Genomic DNA, 20,000 nt, shown 5'->3' with positions numbered 1-20,000 from the left:
TCTGAGGTTGGGATTCACCGATGCAGATGAAAATGATGATATTAACAACAGTAACATCTGTGGAAAACACCTAATTTTCATATGGCGAAATTGAAATATTCTGACAGTGACTAAGTTGGGTGTTCTTTACAGATTACTTTAATCAGGCTACTACTAATTAAAGTACAATCTCTGCAATCAAACGAAACATTTGCCTACAGTCAGACAGCATTACAGGAGGACAGATTTTACACAGGTAGGATCTGATGGCGTGCTGTGCTGCTATGATTAAGCCGTGTTGATAATTGATCCGTGTAGCGGTTTCATTCCGCTTCTGAAGTGAGCAACAAGCTCTCCAACACGTACAGATGACAGGTGACGGCTCATTAATATTCATGAGGAAAGCGCTGTAAATGATAGTTCAGTGAAACATTGAGATCCACGTTTCAGAAAGCTCACGGGCCACTTGCACTGAAGCGAGTTTGACTCGTGTGTTATGCGGTGACATCACTGAGTGTGCATTTGTGTGTGAGTGAGTGTGTATGTGAGTGTTTGTGTGTTTTAGTGTGTGTGTGTGTGAGTGTGTATGTGTGTGTGTGTGTGTGCATGTGTGTGTGTGTATGTGTGTGTGTGTGTGTGTGTGTATGTGTGTGGTCCCTGTCAAAGTATAGAAAGCGCGCATCTGACTGGGATTGGCAAGCGTTATGATGCATCAAGAATATTAAATGAACGTGCAATCCCAACAGTGGCACTCATAATTCAGCTGTGGCAAAAAGTAACTGAAATAAATCAGAGTGGTGGTGGTGTAGTGGTCTAAGCACATAACTGGTAATCAGAAGGTTGCTGGTTCGATCCCCACAGTCACCACCATTGTGTCCTCGAGTAAGACACTTAACTCCAGGTTGCTCCGGGGGGATTGTCCCTGTAATAAGTGCACTGTAAGTCACTTTGGATAAAAGAGTCTGCCAAATGCATAAAAGTAAATGTACATGTAAATCTGGATATTAATCTGTTAATCTGAACTCCTCAGTTTCATACCTGAAGAAGAGAGAAACACAAGACAAAGGCAATTTAGTCCATTATAAATACAACCAGAACTGCAGATTCACACGAGCGCTACTTTAAGGCATTCATGATAAATAGCAAATGAGTTTTACTGTTTCTCTGCACAACTGAACAAGTTGTCATTTAAAGGGACAGTGCACCCAAAAATGAAAATTATCCCCTCATTTATTCACCCTCATTCCATCCCAGATGTATGTGACTTTCTTTCTTCTGCAGAACACAAAGAAAATGTTTAAATGAAAATTTCATTTCTGTAGGACAGTACAATGCAAGTCAATGGTGACCAGAACTTTTAAGCTCCAAAAATCACATAGTTCAGCATAAAAGTAATCCATACGTCTTCAGAAGTGATATGATAGGTGTGGGTGAGAACAGATAAATATTTACCTCCATTTTTTACCTTAAATACTCCTCCCTGCTCAGTAAATCTCCACTTTCACTTTCACATTCTTCTTGTTGCGTTTATGGTGATTTACATTCTTCATGCATATCGCCCCTACAGGGCAGGGAGAAGAGTTTATAGTAAAAAAAGGACTTAAATATTGATCTGTTTCTCACCCACACTTATCATATGTCTTCCGAAGACATGGATTAAACCACTGGAGTCGTATGGGTTACTTTTATGTGATTTTTGGAGCTTCAAAGTTCTGGTCACCATTGACTTGTATTGTATGGACCTACAGAGCTGAAATATTCATCTAAAAATCTTAATAAGTGTTCAACAGAAGAAAGAAAGTCACACATCTGGGATGGAATGAGGGTGAGTAAATTATGAGAGAATTTACATTTTTGGGTGAACTGTCCCTTTAAGCAGAAAATTGTCTCTATCTGCTTACAGTCCCAAAAATGAAAATAAGTTGTATTGTTCCCCAAGATATAATTATAAGAATGAATTCATATTCCTTAAATTAATGCCATTTAATGCTTGATTCTGTTTGGTTGACATATGTTCTAAGATGTTAAAAATGACAACTGAATAAATTACTAGTTATAAATAACAAACAATGCCAACACTTTATTTTACAGTGCCCTTGTTATATATATATATATATATATATTACATATATTGACTTTAGTAATAGCAATACATTATGCATAATTACAGATAACTAACATAATCCAAACTCTAAACCTAAACCTACAGTAAGTACGTTGTAATAACACTGTAATAACATGGTAATAACGACACTGTAAAATAACGTGTAACCCAAACAATTGAGTTATTTTCAACGTACAGATCGGACTGTTCTGCCCTTCATTCAGGGTCCTGCTGGGCTCTCATGGCACAGTTGCCATCTCTGTCTCTTGCATTTTCTAAACGGGTCACAGAAGGCCGTCTGCACCTCTTTCTCACGGACAGTTTGCAGCAACAAGGGCAGAGATCATCGAACCCATAAACAACACCAGATGCCACAGAGAGCAAAAGTGTTTTAGCTATGAAGCAAGTTACATGAGTAAAACTGTTTAATTAAGTAAATGGTCATTTTGTCTTTTGTGGACTAAAGCACTGATAAAACTGGTAATCATGAGCGTTGCTGGTTTGATCCCCACAGACACCACCATTGTGTCCTTGAGTAAGACACTTAACTCCAGAGTGTGATATGTCCGTATATCAGCACTGCTGTGATTCGGCTGCAGGTCGAGTGCTGATATAGGGCCATATCGCACTCTTGCTCGTGTGTTATTGCTTATATACAACAGTTCAATGAACTTGTACATTTTAAAAATGAGGAAAAACTGAGTACGGTCATAAAAAGGCATTTGTGCTTGGAACTACTTTATTACGCGATGGATCAGAATCTGCCGTTGCTGTTCAAAACAAATGATGCGTCCAAACCTCCGTTAGTTATTCCAAAATATCACTTCAGAAATAATATCACGACTTGTGCTGTCAAACAAGTTACTGGATAAACAAGGATGTGTGTGTGTGTGTGTGTGTGTGTGTGTGTGTGTGTGTGAGTGAGTGTGCTGTATGTGTGTGTGTGTGTGTGTGTGAGTGTGTATGAGTGAGTGTGTGAGTGTGTGTGATTGTGTGTGTGTGTGTGTGTGTGTGTGTGAGTGTGTCTGTATGTGTGAGCGTGTATTTATCACTTTGTGGGGACCAAATGTCCCCATAAGGATAGTAAAACCCGAAATTTTTGACCTTGTGGGGACATTTTGTCGGTCCCCATGAGGAAAACAGCTTATAAATCATACTAAATTATGTTTTTTGAAAATGTAAAAATGCAGAAAGTTTTCTGTGAGGGTTAGGTTTAGGGGTAGGGTTAGGTTTAGGGGATAGAATATAAAGTTTGTACAGTATAAAAACCATTATGTCTATGGAAAGTCCCCATAAAACATGGAAACACAACATGCGTGTGTGTGTGTGTGTGTGTGTGTGTGTATGAGTGAGTGTGTGAGTCTGTGTGATTGTGTGTGTGTGTGTGTGTGAGTGTGTCTGTATGTGTGTGTGTGTGTGAGTGAGTGAGTGTGTGTATGAGTGAGTGTGTGTGTGAGTGAGTGTGTGTATGAGTGAGTGTGTGAGTGAGTGTGTGTGATTGTGTGTGTGTGTGATTGTGTGTGTGAGTGTGTGTATGAGTGAATGAGTGTTAGTGTGTGTATGTGAGTGTGTGTGTATGAGTGTGTTTGTGTATGAGTGTGTATGTGAGTGTGTGTGTGTGTGTGAGTGTGTTTGTGTGTGTGTGATTGTGTATGTGTGTGATTGTGTGTGTGTATGAGTGTGTGTATGTGTGTGATTGTGTGTGTGTGTATGTGTGTGTGTGTGTATATGTGTGATTGTGTATGTGTGTGTGTATATGTGTGTTTGATTGTGTGTGTGTGTATGTGTGTGATTGTGTGTGTGTGTATGTGTGTGATTGTGTGTGTCTGTATATGTGTGATTGTGTGTGTGTATAAGTGTGTGTATGTGTGTGATTGTTTGTGTATGTGTGTGTGTGTATGTGTTTGATTGTGTGTGTGTGTATGTGTGTGATTGTGTGTGTCTGTATGTGTGTGATTGTGTGTGTATGAGTGTGTGTATGTGTGTGATTGTGTGTGTCTGTATGTGTGTGACTGTGTGTGTCTGTATGTGTGTGACTGTGTGTGTGTGTGTGTGTGTGTGTATGAGTGTGTGTATGTGTGTGATTGTGTGTGTGTGTGTGTATGTGTGTGATTGTGTGTGTGTGTGTGTGTATGTGTGTGATTGTGTGTGTATGAGTGTGTGTATGTGAGTGATTGTGTGTGTCTGTATGTGTGTGACTGTGTGTCTGTATGTGTGTGATTGTGTGTGTGTATGAGTGTGATTGTGTGTGTGTGTGTTTGTATGAGTGTGTGTATGTGTGTGATTGTGTGTGTGTGTGTGTGTGTGATTGTGTGTGTTGTTTTCAGATGCTGTATTGAGATAGTTTGATGATCAGCACACCTGGTGTTGTGCATATTTAAATTGTGTCTTTTGAAATGGAAATTATCAGGCGTCCCTTTGAGAAATTGGGTGAATTGATTGTTTTGCATCATCGTCACTTACAGCCATTAAAATAGTTTTCTGTATCCAGGCAGACTCTAATTCTGTTTCGAACTCTCTGACGCTCCTGGAATAAACACGGATGAAGCTGCATTCAAATGAAATCTTTGTATTCAAAATGTTTTATAAATCACTGGTTCTGGACATCAGATGGTGACGCAACACATAACTAAAACTGTTACAGTTGAACTGTATTAAAATAACCAAATTGACAAACTAAAGATATGAGAAGCATTTCCTGCAGTCTTGTAAAAGTAGTTAAGTCTATTTATTTTGCTGTACTAGCTATATATGTTTATATGTTTAGATGCATTTTATTTATTGCATGTAGCGTTGTTTTCCTGCTGTCTGTGACCCGATCAGAACCGTCCTGGGACACATTTTTACAACACGACCCACCAGATGACCCACGGCTGTAAACGACACACTCACTGAATGTTTCTGCTGTGCTTCCTCTAGAACCGCGACTATCTGGAAAAACTTGAATCCATTCTGGGGAGAGGAGTACACTCTTCATCTGCCGATGGGTTTCCATACGCTCTGCTTCTACGTCATGGATGAAGACACTATTAGGTACCAAACCTTCGGTTGCACTGTGATGCGGTTCAGATTGGAGACACTGGCTACAATCACACAACAGCAGAATACAGTTGTCAGTCCTGTTTTACAGTGCTGAATACAGTCACAACTGATTGTTGTCAGACGGTTGTCAGATGCAAACACTGACTTTGTGAATGGAGCAATTGTCAATCTATAAACACATCACCATTACTACTCCAGATCAATACAACCTCACGTTTGTGGAAACATCCATCTATCTATCTGTCTGTCTGTCTATCTGTCTGTCTGTGTCTGTCTGTCTGTCTATCTAACTGTCTGTCTATCTATCTATCTATGTGTCTATCTATCTATCTATCTATCTATCTATCTATCTATCTATCTATCTATCTATCTATGTGTCTATCTATCTATCTATCTATCTATCTGTCTGTCTGTCTATCTGTCTGTCTGTGTCTGTCTGTCTGTCTATCTATCTGTCTGTCTATCTATCTATCTATGTGTCTATCTATCTATCTATCTATCTATCTATCTATCTATGTGTCTATCTATCTATCTATCTATCTGTCTATCTATCTATCTTCCTGTCTGTCTATATATCTGTTTGTCTGTCTATCTATCTGCCTATCTATCTATCTATCTATCTGTCTGTGTCTATCTATCTAATCTCTCTCTCTGTCTGTCTGTCTATCTATCTGTGTCTGTCTGTCTATCTATCTGTCTGTCTATCTATCTATCTATCTGTCTGTCTATCTATCTATCTCTCTGTCTGTCTATCTATCTGTCTGTCTATCTATCTATCTCTCTGTCTGTCTATCTATCTGTCTATCTATCTGCCTGTCTATCTGTCTATCTGCCTATCTATCTGTCTGTCTATCTATATATCTATCTGTCTGTCTATCAGTCTATTTATCTGCCTGTCTGTCTATCTATCAGTCTGTCTAACTATCTATCTATCTGTCTATTTATCTGCCTGTCTGTCTATCTGTCAGCTCTGTCCATCTTTCCATCTGTCTGTCTGTCTGTCTGTGTATCTGTAATGAAAATATGTGTAGCTCCTGTTTAGATCTTCCATGTAGTTTCTGATTTGTCTTGTAAATGTCTCTTCAGTTATACAGTATATCTTCAATGCTAGACTGTGGAAATGTCACACGCTCACCCAGAGTCACGTTTTCAAACATCATGATGGTTTATCACCTAAAACATTGTGTCTGAACATGACTGCCACTGATATAACCTTTTCTTCACGTCTCAGTCATGATGACGTCATAGGAAAGATCTCCCTCAGTAAAGACGTGATCGCTGCTCAACCCAAAGGTAAGTGTGAGCTCAGACAAATGCAGACTAAAGAGAACGCACCAAACACGTGTGTGATGTTAATGTCCGAGTGTCACTTATTGTGTTATATGTGTGGAATAAATCTGTTTTATTTGCTTACAGCATTCTACATTTATTATAAAACCTCAAATCACGTGTTGAGTGTTATATTGGGGGAGACATGTGATGATGATGGTTAAATATGTATTTTTAGTTGATGTTGTTAAATGTAAATGGCAAAAATACCAAAACCAGTTCTGAGTTGCACTTCTCCTTTCTTTAGAAATTCACACTTTTAATTCTCCAAAGGAACAAACAAGATATTATTTGTTGCTCACCACAGTGGTAAAGAAGTTCCTATATGCGAAATAGGAACATTTTCTTCAGTAGACTTACTGGATATAATTATGTCAAGTGAAAAATACACCGGGAGCTGAATTATCATTATTTACACAAATGTATTCCCTGACTAGAGCGCTACTCAGCTGTTATGGAGGAGGTATTAGTTATTATGGGCACATATGATGGATTAGGGACCACGTCACCCCACAGAGGCTCTCGCATCTTCCCAGCATGCACTGGTCTGGCATGAATCATGAGCGACTCACCCCTCACCCACGAGATCATGGGAAGAGTTTTGCTGTGTTAAAGTCTCATATGTGAGAGTTATTGTGACTGATAACCCAAAGTGAACGTGCATGCATCTGTATCTGTTCTGATGGCTGCCTACAGTATGCACACAATAGAATACGACAGTATCACACTATACATTATCTATTTTCAGCTTGTTCACTGTGCACAATGTGTCAATTTCCAGTATGCATGAATACACGGACAAAATGCAAAATAACCACCGAGTTCAGAATGTAATATTAGCATACTGCTCTTTGCATACTATTTAAAGAAACGCAGTATGCAAAACAGGGTGCAACGATAATATGTTACATTGCTCTCATTTGATCTCATTACACATTTAATTCAATGAGAAGTGTCCAGTTATTTAATGGCTAAAATCATAGCTTTGGACAGTCTGATGAAATAGTAAGAAAGATATTGACAATTAGAAATGGATTGGAATACAGTATTCCACACGGAGCGCTCCGTTGTATTCTGCACATATACGATTATGCATTTGGCAAAAGCTTGTTTTTATTTGATCCAAAGTGACTTACAGTGCATTAAGGGGACTGTTTAGTGCAAGTGTGAATCTCGTTTAGAATGGCACATTTGTCAAAAAAATGATATGTAACTTGTTAGTGTGTTTGTGTTCTCCTGTAGGGTTAGATAACTGGTTGAATCTGACCCGTGTGGATCTGGATGAAGAGGTTCAGGGTGAGATTCATCTGTCTCTGGAGCTCCACAGGGACGCTCAGAGGACCTGCCTGCACTGTCATGTCATTGAAGCCCGGTAAGAACCAGAGAGGTACCAAAATGCTTTTCAGCATGATACCATAAGAGATCTTTCAGTTCTATTAATGCCATAAGAGAGCTTGAAGTTCCTACTATGCCATAAGAAATCTTTAAGTTCCTTTAATACCATAAGAGATCTTGAAGTTCCTACTATGCCATAAGAAATCTTTAAGTTCCTTTAATACCATAAGAGATCTTGAAGTTCCTACTATGCCATAAGAGATCTTTAAGTTCCTTTAATACCATAAGAGATCTTTAAGTTCCTACTATGCCATAAGAGATCTTTAAGTTCCTACTATGCCATAATATATCTTTAAGTTCCTACTATGCCATAATATATCTTTAAGTTCCATTAATGCCATAAGAGATCTTTAAGTTCCTACTATGCCATAAGAGATCTTTAAGTTCCTACTATGCCATAAGAGATCTTTCAGTTCCTTTAATGCCATAAGAGATCTTTAAGTTTCTATGATGCCATAAGAGATCTTTAAGTTTATACTATGCCATAAGAGATCTTTAAGTTCCTACTATGCCATAAGAGATCTTTCAGTTCCTTTAATGCCATAAGAGATCTTTAAGTTTATACTATGCCATAAGATATCTCTAAGTTCCTACTATGCCATAAGAGATCTTTAAGTTCCATTAATGCCATAAAAGAGTTTTAAGTTCCTACTATGCCATAAGAGATCTTTCAGTTCCTTTAATGCCATAAGAGATCTTTAAGTTCCTACTATGCCATAAGAGATCTTTCAGTTCCTTTAATGCCATAAGAGATCTTTAAGTTTATATTATGCCATAAGAGATCTTTAAGTTTATATTATGCCAATTATAATATTGGGTGGGTTTACAAGGAGATTTTATTAGGTTACAAACTGGTAATTACAAGGGTATTATGCTATAAATGTGGTTTATGAGGACATTTCTAGTGTCCCCATAATTCAAATAACTTAAACACACTAAACAAAGTTTTATTGAAAATGCAGAAAGTTTTTTGTGAGGGTAAAGTTTAGGAGATAGAATCTATAGTTCGTACACTATAAGAATCATTATGTCTACAGCGAGTCCTCATAAGGATAACCGCAGCAACATGTGTGTGTGTGTGTGTGTGTGTGTGTGTGATTGTATGTTTGTGTGATTGTATGTTTGTGTGGTTGTATGTTTGTGTGGGTGTGTTTGTGTGTGTGGGTGCGTGTGTGTGTGGGTTTGTTTGTGTGTGTGTTTGTTTGTGTTTATGTGTGTGTGTGTGTGTGTGGGTATGTTTGTGGGTGTGTATGTTTGTGTATGTGGGTATGTTTGTGTGTGGGTGCGTGTGCGTTTGTGCGTGTGTTTATGTTTGTGTGTGTGGGGGTATGTTTGTGTGTTTATGTTTGTGTGTGTGGGGGTATGTTTGTGTGTATGTGTTTGTGGGGGTATGTTTGTGTGTATGTGTTTGTGTGTGTGGGGGTATGTTTGTGTGTGAGGGGTATGTTTGTGTGTGTGTGTTTGTGTGTGTTTGTGAGTGGGTGGGTATGTTTGTGTGTGTGGGGGTATGTTTGTGTGAATGTGTTTGTGTGTGTGTTTGTGTGTGGGGGTATGTTTGTGTGTGTGTGTGGGTATGTTTGTGTGTGTGTTTGTATGTGTGTGGGGGTATGTTTGTGTGGGGGTATGTTTGTGTGTGTGTTTGTATGTGTGTGGGGGTATGTTTGTGTGTGTGTTTGTATGTGTGTGTGGGTATGTTTGTGTGTGTGTTTGTATGTGTGTGGGGGTATGTTTGTGTGTGTGTTTGTATGTGTGTGGGTATGTTTGTGTGTGTGTTTGTATGTGTGTGGGGGTATGTTTGTGTGGGGGTATGTTTGTGTGTGTGTTTGTATGTGTGTGGGGGTATGTTTGTGTGGGGGTATGTTTGTGGGTATGTTTGTGTGTGTGTGTGTGTGTGTGTGTGTAGGGGTATGTTTGTGTGGGGGTATGTTTGTGTGTGTGTGGGTGTGTTTGTGGGTATGTTTGTGTGTGGGTGTGTGTGTGTGTGTAGGGGTATGTTTGTGTGTGTGTGTTTGTGTGTGGGGGGTATGTTTGTGTGTGTGTGTGTGTTTGTGTGTAGGTGTGTGTGGGGGTATGTTTGTGTGGGGGTATGTTTGTGTGTGTGTGGGTGTGTTTGTGGGTATGTTTGTGTGTGGGTGTGTGTGTGTGTGTATGTGTGTGTGTGTGTGTGTGTGTGTGTTTGTGTGTGGGGGGTATGTTTGTGTGTGTGTGTGTGTTTGTGTGTAGGTGTGTGTGGGGGTATGTTTGTGTGCGTGGGTATGTTTGTGTGTGTGTATGTTTGTGTGTGTTTGTGTGTGGGTGTGTGTGGGGGTATGTTTGTGTGTGTGGGTATGTTTGTGTGTGTGTATGTTTGTGTGTGGGTGTGTTGTGTGTGGGTATGTTTGTGTGTTTGTGGGGGTATGTTTGTGTGTGTGTGTGTGGGTATGTTTGTGTGTGTTTGTGTTTGTGGGTGTGTGTGTGTGTGTTTGTGTGTGGGTAATCAGCAGTATTATATTATAGACGGCTGTAATGAAATGGGATCGATCGAGTGACTTCACATCATCACATTAATGAGTGTCTGAATTATGAATGATCGTTTAGTTCAAAGTGTCGGGTGTTTTTATTCGTTACAGAGATTTGGCTCCACGAGATATTTCTGGTACCTCCGATCCGTTCACCAGAATCATCTACAACAACATCAGCGCTGAGACATCGGTGAGAGGATGTGTAATAAATGCAGCAGCAGAATAGTGTTAAAGTTTGAGGAAAGCGTTCCTGTTTAATACATTTGCCAGAACATCCACATCTCGAGCACACAACAAAGTCTTAGCTGGCCCGTTTGTCATAATATCAGGCTGTTGAGTTTTATCAGTGTGTGCTTGTGTCAGATCATAAAGAAGACACGTTTCCCACACTGGGACGAGACTCTGGAGTTGTGCTTGGATGATGGTGAGGATGACGAAGGAGGAACCATCACGGTGGAGGTCTGGGACTGGGACATGGTGGGCAAGAACGACTTTCTGGGGAAGGTGAGATGACAGTCACTCGATTTTAAAACACATCGCTCACTCCATCTTTGAAATGGCAATGTCACTTTGTAATGATTAATAAAACAATTCACCCAAAAATGAACATTTGTATCATTTACTCCCTCATATTGTTCCAAACTTGTATGACTTTCTTTCTTGGAACACAGGAGATAAAATGTTTTATGTTCCACGAAAGAAAGTCATGTGGGTTTGGAACAGAGACCCGTGCTGGCGTAACGTCTGTAGTGACGGGACGACTCACGATTGGTCACCTGCTCGGTAAGTCCATTATTATCCTAAGTTTGCAGCACCGTAGTGGAAAAATACAACCGTAACTGTGCCAACAAGCCCGAATAGCTACAGAACAGCACAGTTCCACAACAAGAACCGTTTGGCCCCATGGCGGGAAAGCGCTTAACGTCTCCTGTATGAATAGTTGCTTTCAGCAGTACAGAATGAGAATGTTTCAATACATCTGTTACTTTTCATTTGTGCAAAACACATGCAAAAAGTTGGGGACTTGCAAAAGTGTGGATCAACGAAATACTAGGAATGTGATGACCTATGGTGTGTTCATACTTGTAGTTCGGTTCTCTGGGTCCTCTGGGTCCTCTGGGTCCTCTGGGTTCGTCTGGGTCGTCTGGGTCCTCTGGGTCCTCTGGGTCCTCTGGGTCCTCTGGGTTCTCTGGGTCCTCTGGGTTCTCTGGGTCCGGACCAAAAATGAAAATGCTACATTTAGTCCTGGTTCGTTTAGCGTTCACACTGGCATTTTTAACACTGACGCTAACGATACAAAATCAAAGGCATCACGGAAAAGTCACGACAGCTTTTATGACGGAACTTACGATCATCCAAAACAATGCAGCTGCTGGCGAAATGCGCTCGTTGGATGTATATATGTATAAATGGGGGTATTTCTACCAGCTGAGAACAAACGAAGAGTTAATAAAATGTGTAAAGGAGTCAAAACAGCGCCAGGAATTCCTCCGTTGTACACACAAATGAAGATTTGCTGCAAGGACGGCTGACGGGTGGTTCTGACGCCTGTCCCGAACTGTAACAGGCAACATCGCTCCTATGATGAGAAGAACCAGGTATGCTCGAGGTCAGTATTACTTCCTGCAAATTACTTCCTGTTTTTGGTCCATTTAGACGTCTTTGGTCCATGTTGCGTTCAATTATCAATCGATCCACACCAGAGTTCGTTTGGAAACCCAAACCCGCTATTCAGGCGGTCTCGGTCCGCTTGTTTGGTGCGCACCAATGTTCAGATGGCAGCGCTCACACATGTTCAAATGAACCGCACTAACAGAGCAATCGCAACAGAGTTCGTTTTAATCCAACCAAACCTGCCAAGTGTGAACGCCCCCTAAATTGATAGTATTGACAGTTTTGCTCATTGGTGGCGAATGTTTGACAGATGAACATCTCCAGATGTTGCCCAGCAGTTAAGTAAGTAGTTCATAGATTGACTTCCTGAAGAGTGTAAACACTGTGCCCAACAAAACAACATTGGCTCAACCAATGGCGTGAGTTTAACATTGGCTCAACCAATGGCGTGAGTTTAACGTTGGCTCAACCAATGGCGTGAGTTTGGGGTGGGACTATCTGTCTGAATGACCAATGGCAGAAAGGGGTGTGTTTGGGGAAGCTGTTTTCCATTTGTTGACACTAGCTGTCAGAAACTCACACAGCAGCTTTTATGTCAAACATTCATGTGTTTTCCACGCTGTAGTTTACTGAAATACCACATGCTGAATATGAGTGTTTAATCATTTGTTTAGGTGGAATTCCCGCTGTCGTGTCTGCACAGAACTCCAGAAGTGCAGGGCTGGTTTCGTCTGATGCCGCTGGGAAACGCAGCAGATGACGCTGGGTTTGTGTTTGTTTAATGACCTATAGTTTGGGGTCAGATTTGTCCCCAAAAGTGAGCTAAATCTGGCTGATTGTGGGATGTTTTCATCTGGAAAAACATTCCATACATTAATTAAATCGTAATTTTAATTAGCTTTATATAACAACAGTAGAAGTCAATGGGAGTCCCCATTTAGATAACTTGTTTTAACTAATGAATGATACCTCAAATCATGCTGCGCTCTCTCTCTGTCCCTCAGGGGTAAACTGGGCGCTTTACGTCTGAAGGTGCGTCTGGCAGAGGAGAGAATTCTTCCATCTGTTTACTATCAGCCTCTGATCGATCTGCTCATGGAGGCGATCATCTCGCCTTCAGAGGTGACATCACTGATCACACACATTCCTGCTACATCTCATCTGCTGTTAACTGCATCAATCCATCTGTCTATCTATCCATCTGTCTATCTATCCATCTATCAATCCATCTGTCTATCTATCTATAGATTAGTACAATATGAATAACCCATAAATGTTATCGGTTAAATGTTATTTTACTGTGTCCTTGTAGTACTGAGTAATATTAATTAACAGGTTTAGGTTTTGTATTGGATTAGTTGTTTGTAATTATGCATAATTAATAATAATAAATGTTATATGTATAACAAGGACACTGTAAAATAAAGTGTCTCAAAATATTACAAGAATACATTTGTTATATTTCGAGACTATAGTCAAAATGACGAGAATGAAGCCATAATATTTTGAGGAAAAAGTTATGAGAATGAAGTCGTAGCATTATGAGAGCTCTCTGTTCATGAATGAGGTGTGCAATAGTACAGGAGTACACAAGATGCAGGCAGTAGTGAAGTGATGGTAAGTGGAATGTGGTATCTGCTCATTTATAGTATTTTTTTGAGAGGAAAAAACAACAAAAAAGCCAACCATGTCTGGGTTTCCCAATAACGTTGCAGCTTAAGTGTTTATGATCATATTAACTAACGTTGCTCGTTATTTTAAGATGGAGTTAAAGTTGAACTTAAATGTAACGGGAGCCGTCCGGTCCAGAGGTGCTGAAACTTTGGCAAACATGTCCAGGAGTTTGTCTTCTCAAAATGAAAATCATGTGGAAATATTAGGGGAGGGTAGAGTCACATGGGGTAACCAAATTGTCCCGGTTGTCCCGGTTGCTAGGGAGGGTAGAGTCACATGGGGTAACCAAATTGTCCCGGTTGCTAGGGAGGGTAGAGTTACATGGGGTAACCAAATTGTCCCGGTTGCTAGGGAGGGTAGAGTCACATGGGGTAACCAAATTGTCCCGGTTGCTAGGGAGGGTAGAGTCACATGGGGTAACCAAATTGTCCCGGTTGCTAGGGAGGGTAGAGTCACATGGGGTAACCAAATTGTCCTGGTTGCTAGGGAGGGTAGTGATTCTCCGCGGTGTCATGCACAACAAGTCATGTGATCAGATGCGCTGATTGGCAGTCTCAGACGCGGAGTCAACTATGACTTGTCCTCCACCACCCGGATTGAGGAGATTAACCGCACCACCACGAGGACCTACTAAGTAGCGGGAATTGGGCATTCCAAATTTGGAAGAAAAGGGGATAAAAAATTTGACTTTATTGATGTTCCATTATATATACACTTAATTTCCCAGAATTCTCTAATTTACCACAAACTTTTCAAAATGGTGCAAAACAACATGAAGCCGCTTAAAAGATGGGAAACTTAAACTGACACTAATTAAGTGATTTGATAAACAAACAAAATGTTATGATCGCACATTCCTCTTCCTGTCTTTTCAATTTAAAATCAACATCCAGGGATGTGTGGCTAATTCATTTCAAACTCATGAATTAAAAGTCAGCTGATTCTTAAATTGCAAATTTGGTCCCTGTTATCAGGTCAATGATCCGTCACCTTTGACCCTGCTGGAAGAGGTCACCACGGTAGAGAGTCGTCAGGACGTCGCCATGACGCTGGTGAAGATTTATCTTGGCCAGGGTTTGGTCGTGCCATTTCTGGACCTCCTGAACACCAGAGAAGTCCACAACACCAGTAAGTAAGTGTGTGTGTGTGTGTGTGTGTGTGTGTGTGTGTACAGATTTGTCTATACTGTATATGAGGGTCAAATGTCCTCATTAATATAGTGAAGCATGTCAAAAAACGTCTAATGAGAACATGTTCAGTGCTGCTTTCCAGTTAAAAAGGCTCATAAAATCAGTTTCAGATATCATCACTATTGTGTCTATGAGATGTCCTCACCGTGTGCATGTGTGATTAGCGGTTTTCTCCAGCGGTGGTTGTTGTTGTGCGTGTAGGCGATGTAATGACTTCAGTCCAGCTATATTTACACCCTCCCCGCATTGACATCATCTCTTAACTTCTCTCTCATTAAAGACGTTTTAGTCTTCCTCTCTGCCCGCGACTCTGCGAGCATGCAAGCGTGGGTTTTCTCACCCTCGGCTTGTGTTTTATGTTGCGTTTGTGCCGGGCTGCTGACAAACAAAGTGTCCAAGTTTCCATAGCAACTCCACAGGAAGCGGCTTCAAAAGGAAACGGAAGGATCATAAGATGGAATGTTCCTCAGCGAGTTACAGAAGTTTAAAGACTAACAGTAACTTAGTAAACTCATCGATAACAGTTGGCTAGATGTAAGGCTAAACCCTACAGGGAAGTTTGGACATGACAGGGGTCAATGAACCCATATGACCATAATTAACTCTGTGAGATCGCAAGTAATGTTTGAAGCTTACAAAACCATATAAATAATAAATGTTGAGTGTGTCCTTTTCCAGACATGAATCATCCCTCAGATTATGTGTGTTGTTACTTCACTAACAGATCACACTTACCATTTTCACCTGCAAAAACCCCACAGACTTACATTTAAGGAGGGACTCCAGTCAGAATATCACAGAGACTTGGGCCAATAATCAACCATCCAGAACACGCTAGCAGCACTAAATGCAGTAAAATAAATATGGACAGACCAACAGATGTCTTCTGGTTTTGTGTCTTTCTTCAATAGCCGATCCAAACACACTCTTCCGGTCCAACTCACTGGCCTCTAAAGCCATGGAGCAGTTCATGAAGGTTTGTGTGTGTGTGTGTGTGTGTCTTTATCTTAAATATAATCTTGTGTTTTTATGTTTGTGTGGACTGCGGTGTTCATTTTTACACAGATTTGTATTTTAGTCATAATACAGCGGCAAGTAAAAGTATGTGAACCCTTTGGAATGACCTGCATTTATGTGTAAATTTGTCTTAAAACCTGCTTTTCAAGATATACAATAATGAACAAACACAATCTGTTTTAACTAATAACACAAACAATATCGTACTGTTCTTACGCATATTGAATACATCATTCAAACATTCAAAGTGTTGGTTGGAAAAAGTATGTGTACCCCTAGGCTAATGATGTCATCAAAAGCGAATTAGAGTCTGGAGTTGGCAAACCTAGCATCTAATTAATGAAAAGAGATTGGGGGTGTGGGCTAGAGCTACTTTGACTTATAAAAAGCACTCAAGCATTTTGAGTTTGTACGCAAATACACAAGACGCATCTGCTGATGTGGACCATACCTCGCCAAAAAAAATAAAAAATCTCAGTGGATCTACTAAAGAGAACAGTTGCTTTGCATAAAGCTGGAAAGGGTTAAAGTTATCTTGAAGAGTTTAGATGTTCATCTGTCCACAGTTAGATACACTGTCTATAAATGGAGATGATTTAGTACTATAGGTACTCTCACTAGAAGTGGCCGTTAGATATTCATCTGTCCACAGTTAGACAAACTGTCTATAAATGGAGATGATTTAGTACTATAGGTACTCTCTCTAGAAGTGGCCGTTAGATATTCATCTGTCCACAGTTAGACAAACTGTCTATAAATGGAGATGATTTAGTACTATAGGTACTCTCTCTAGAAGTGGCCGTTAGATATTCATCTGTCCACAGTTAGACAAACTGTCTATAAATGGAGATGATTTAGTACTATAGGTACTCTCTCTAGAAGTGGCCGTTAGATATTCATCTGTCCACAGTTAGATATACTGTCTATAAATGGAGATGATTTAGTACTATAGGTACTCTCACTAGAAGTGGCCGTTAGATATTCATCTGTCCACAGTTAGACAAACTGTCTATAAATGGAGATGATTTAGTACTATAGGTACTCTCTCTAGAAGTGGCCGTTAGATATTCATCTGTCCACAGTTAGACAAACTGTCTATAAATGGAGATGATTTAGTACTATAGGTACTCTCTCTAGAAGTGGCCGTTAGATATTCATCTGTCCACAGTTAGACAAACTGTCTATAAATGGAGATGATTTAGTACTATAGGTACTCTCACTAGAAGTGGCCGTTAGATATTCATCTGTCCACAGTTAGACAAACTGTCTATAAATGGAGATGATTTAGTACTATAGGTACTCTCACTAGAAGTGGCCGTTAGATATTCATCTGTCCACAGTTAGACAAACTGTCTATAAATGGAGATGATTTAGTACTATGGGTACTCTCTCAAGAAGTGTCCGTTAGATATTCATCTGTCCACAGTGAGACAAACTGTCTATAAATGGAGATGATTTAGTACTATAGGTACTCTCTCTAGAAGTGGCCGTTAGATATTCATCTGTCCACAGTTAGACAAACTGTCTATAAATGGAGATAATTTAGTACTATAGGTACTCTCACTAGAAGTGGCCGTTAGATATTCATCTGTCCACAGTGAGACAAACTGTCTATAAATGGAGATGATTTAGTACTATAGGTACTCTCACTAGAAGTGGCCGTTAGATATTCATCTGTCCACAGTTAGACAAACTGTCTATAAATGGAGATGATTTAGTACTATAGGTACTCTCACTAGAAGTGGCCGTTAGATATTCATCTGTCCACAGTTAGACAAACTGTCTATAAATGGAGATGATTTAGTACTATAGGTACTCTCACTAGAAGTGGCTGTTAGATATTCATCTGTCCACAGTTAGACAAACTGTCTATAAATGGAGATGATTTAGTACTATAGGTACTCTCACTAGAAGTGGCCATTAGATATTCATCTGTCCACAGTTAGACAAACTGTCTATAAATGGAGATGATTTAGTACTATGGGTACTCTCTCTAGAAGTGGCCGTCCAGTCAAGATGACTCAAAGGGAACACCGCAGAATGCTCAATGATGTAAACAAGAGCCCTAGAGTGACAGATAAAGACTTGAAGGAATCATAGGAACTGGTTAACATCTCTGTTCATGAGTCTACTATACAGAAAACATTTAACAGGTATGATGATCATGGCAGGACATCATGAAAGAAGCCGCTGCTTTCCAACAAAAACATTTATGTGCGCCTGAAGTTTGCCAAAGACCAGCTTGACACTCCACAACGCTACTGGGAAAATGTTTTTTGTGGACTGATGAAACTACGGTTGAATTGTTTAGGATGAACACGCAGCACTACGTATGGCATAAAAGGGCACCGCATACCATAATGAAAACAATCTCAACGGTGAAGTACGATGTTGGGAGCATCATGATTTGGGGCTGCTTTGCAATCATGGAGGAAAACAAATTAATTCCCAAATTGATCAAGATATCCTACAGCAGGGTTCAGCAACCTATGGCACCATTGAGCCAACATAGGCACACGGAGGGGAAATCACTGGCATGCCGGCAACAGCGAGAGAGGAGTAGACTATTATTTAAATAAATGCTGCATCTGTATTCCAATCGTCATCTTGATGTAATCCTTCCTCATGACCACGCGTGTTTTCATCAGCTGAACGGGAGACTAAACAAAACATCGAAGTTAATCCATCACAGAACGAGTAACACGTGTTATGTAATCAGATTACTTTTTCAAATAACGAGTAAAGTAACACAATATTTGCTTTATTTTAGACCATAATATCGGAGTGACTTTTTATATAAAGTAACGCGTTGCTTTTGTACACCTCTACTGTCCCTGTATTGCGAGAAATCAGGAGTAAAAGTGTCCAAACTTTGGGGAGGAGATGTAGTGCATTATGGGTATTGTAGTTCTATAGAGTGTGAGGCCAGAGACTATTTAGCAGAGAGAGAGAGACGAGTCACTTCTATTTAAATTAATGGGAAAAATTTGAACGCCCAACCAAAAAGCTCTAGCACCCAACAGTCAATGGATGTAGAGAAGTCCTTCCTTGCAGTTTAAAGAGCCAATCCCCTTTTAGATACAGACATCGCCTGTCAATCAACTCGCTAACGTGCATGCACATTAGCTATACAAGCTGGGAAAATTGTGAGTTTTAGCAAGGTCAATATTCGGTTGAGTGAAACGCAATTGATCCATGTGTTAATACACACTGCATTAAAAAAATCAGTAAACGTGTTTAGGCAGAGGGATTATAAGACTAGCCTTCCACTAGCCACAACATGATACAGAGGCTGAAATACACAATTCACTGACTTCTGCAGCCGAACTGCTCCATGTTACATGTTACAGCTCCCCGTAACTGGGAGAATGGGATGAGAAATGCTGACTCTGGATCAGCGGCTCTGAGCAATGTTCTACATTGATTGTGTACGCAGAGATAAAGTCTAAGTTTCTAAAAAGAGTCTACATTTTTCTTTTATAATAAACAAGTAGTTTTATTCATGAAACGAACCGTTTTAAGACATTTTAGTAGCATTAAAAACGATTCCATTCAAGTTGTATCAACATGCGCCTTTGAAGTTGTATGCAATCAACCGGTGGCATCGGTCACCGTGGATCAAGCCAAAACAAGCGTGCATTGAGATGACTTCAGTGAATAATCTTTTATTATCAGACACATGCCTTGAACATGTTAGGCTGGCATTCCCCCACTGAATTTTATCCTGACATCTGAACAACATCTCAAGTTGACTCTGGCATTGTCGATGGGCACCGCACATGATGGCATATATGATGCAGGTCCAAGTGTTGGACTTTACTGCTTTAGGTAAGACAGTGTTATTCTTCATTATTCATATTGGCTGCCATGTTGATAGAAAAACAAATCATGCATATTCATGTTATTAAATCTTTATTATAAATATGACATGAAGACCTACTAAATATCTGTTTGTTTACTGTATTGGTTTGGCATGAGTGTTTGTACAGTAGCTGGCATGACCTGTATTGTCTCTTGCATGCGATGCATTACTAATTTGTTTTGATGCATAGCAGAAGAGAAAGTGCTGTGAGAAAAATGTATGCAAAAATAAAGCGCAATTTACGGAACACTTTACTTTTCATAAAAATGTTCTTTTTAATAAAGTTACTTTTT

The 20,000-nt window shown here is 39.9% G+C and overlaps 1 protein-coding gene across 1 annotated transcript in view; it reads left to right on the top strand.

The window, feature by feature from the left end:
* LOC127621410 (rasGAP-activating-like protein 1) overlaps window positions 1–20,000 on the top strand; it is a 44,889-nt gene that overhangs the window by 4,746 nt on the left and 20,143 nt on the right. Inside the window, exons 4-12 of the mRNA XM_052094981.1 lie at window positions 5,003–5,116; window positions 6,357–6,418; window positions 7,697–7,826; window positions 10,459–10,540; window positions 10,714–10,854; window positions 12,639–12,730; window positions 12,969–13,086; window positions 14,613–14,766; window positions 15,740–15,804. Coding sequence (XP_051950941.1) covers window positions 5,003–5,116; window positions 6,357–6,418; window positions 7,697–7,826; window positions 10,459–10,540; window positions 10,714–10,854; window positions 12,639–12,730; window positions 12,969–13,086; window positions 14,613–14,766; window positions 15,740–15,804 — 958 coding nt within the window. The remainder of the gene's footprint in view (window positions 1–5,002; window positions 5,117–6,356; window positions 6,419–7,696; window positions 7,827–10,458; window positions 10,541–10,713; window positions 10,855–12,638; window positions 12,731–12,968; window positions 13,087–14,612; window positions 14,767–15,739; window positions 15,805–20,000) is intronic.

This window comes from Xyrauchen texanus, chromosome 27 (genome assembly GCF_025860055.1).
Source record: "Xyrauchen texanus isolate HMW12.3.18 chromosome 27, RBS_HiC_50CHRs, whole genome shotgun sequence".
Classification (NCBI taxonomy): Eukaryota; Metazoa; Chordata; class Actinopteri; order Cypriniformes; family Catostomidae; genus Xyrauchen; species Xyrauchen texanus.
The sequence above is the reverse complement of the archived record's forward strand: the minus strand, read 5'-3'. Positions and strand labels throughout refer to the sequence as shown.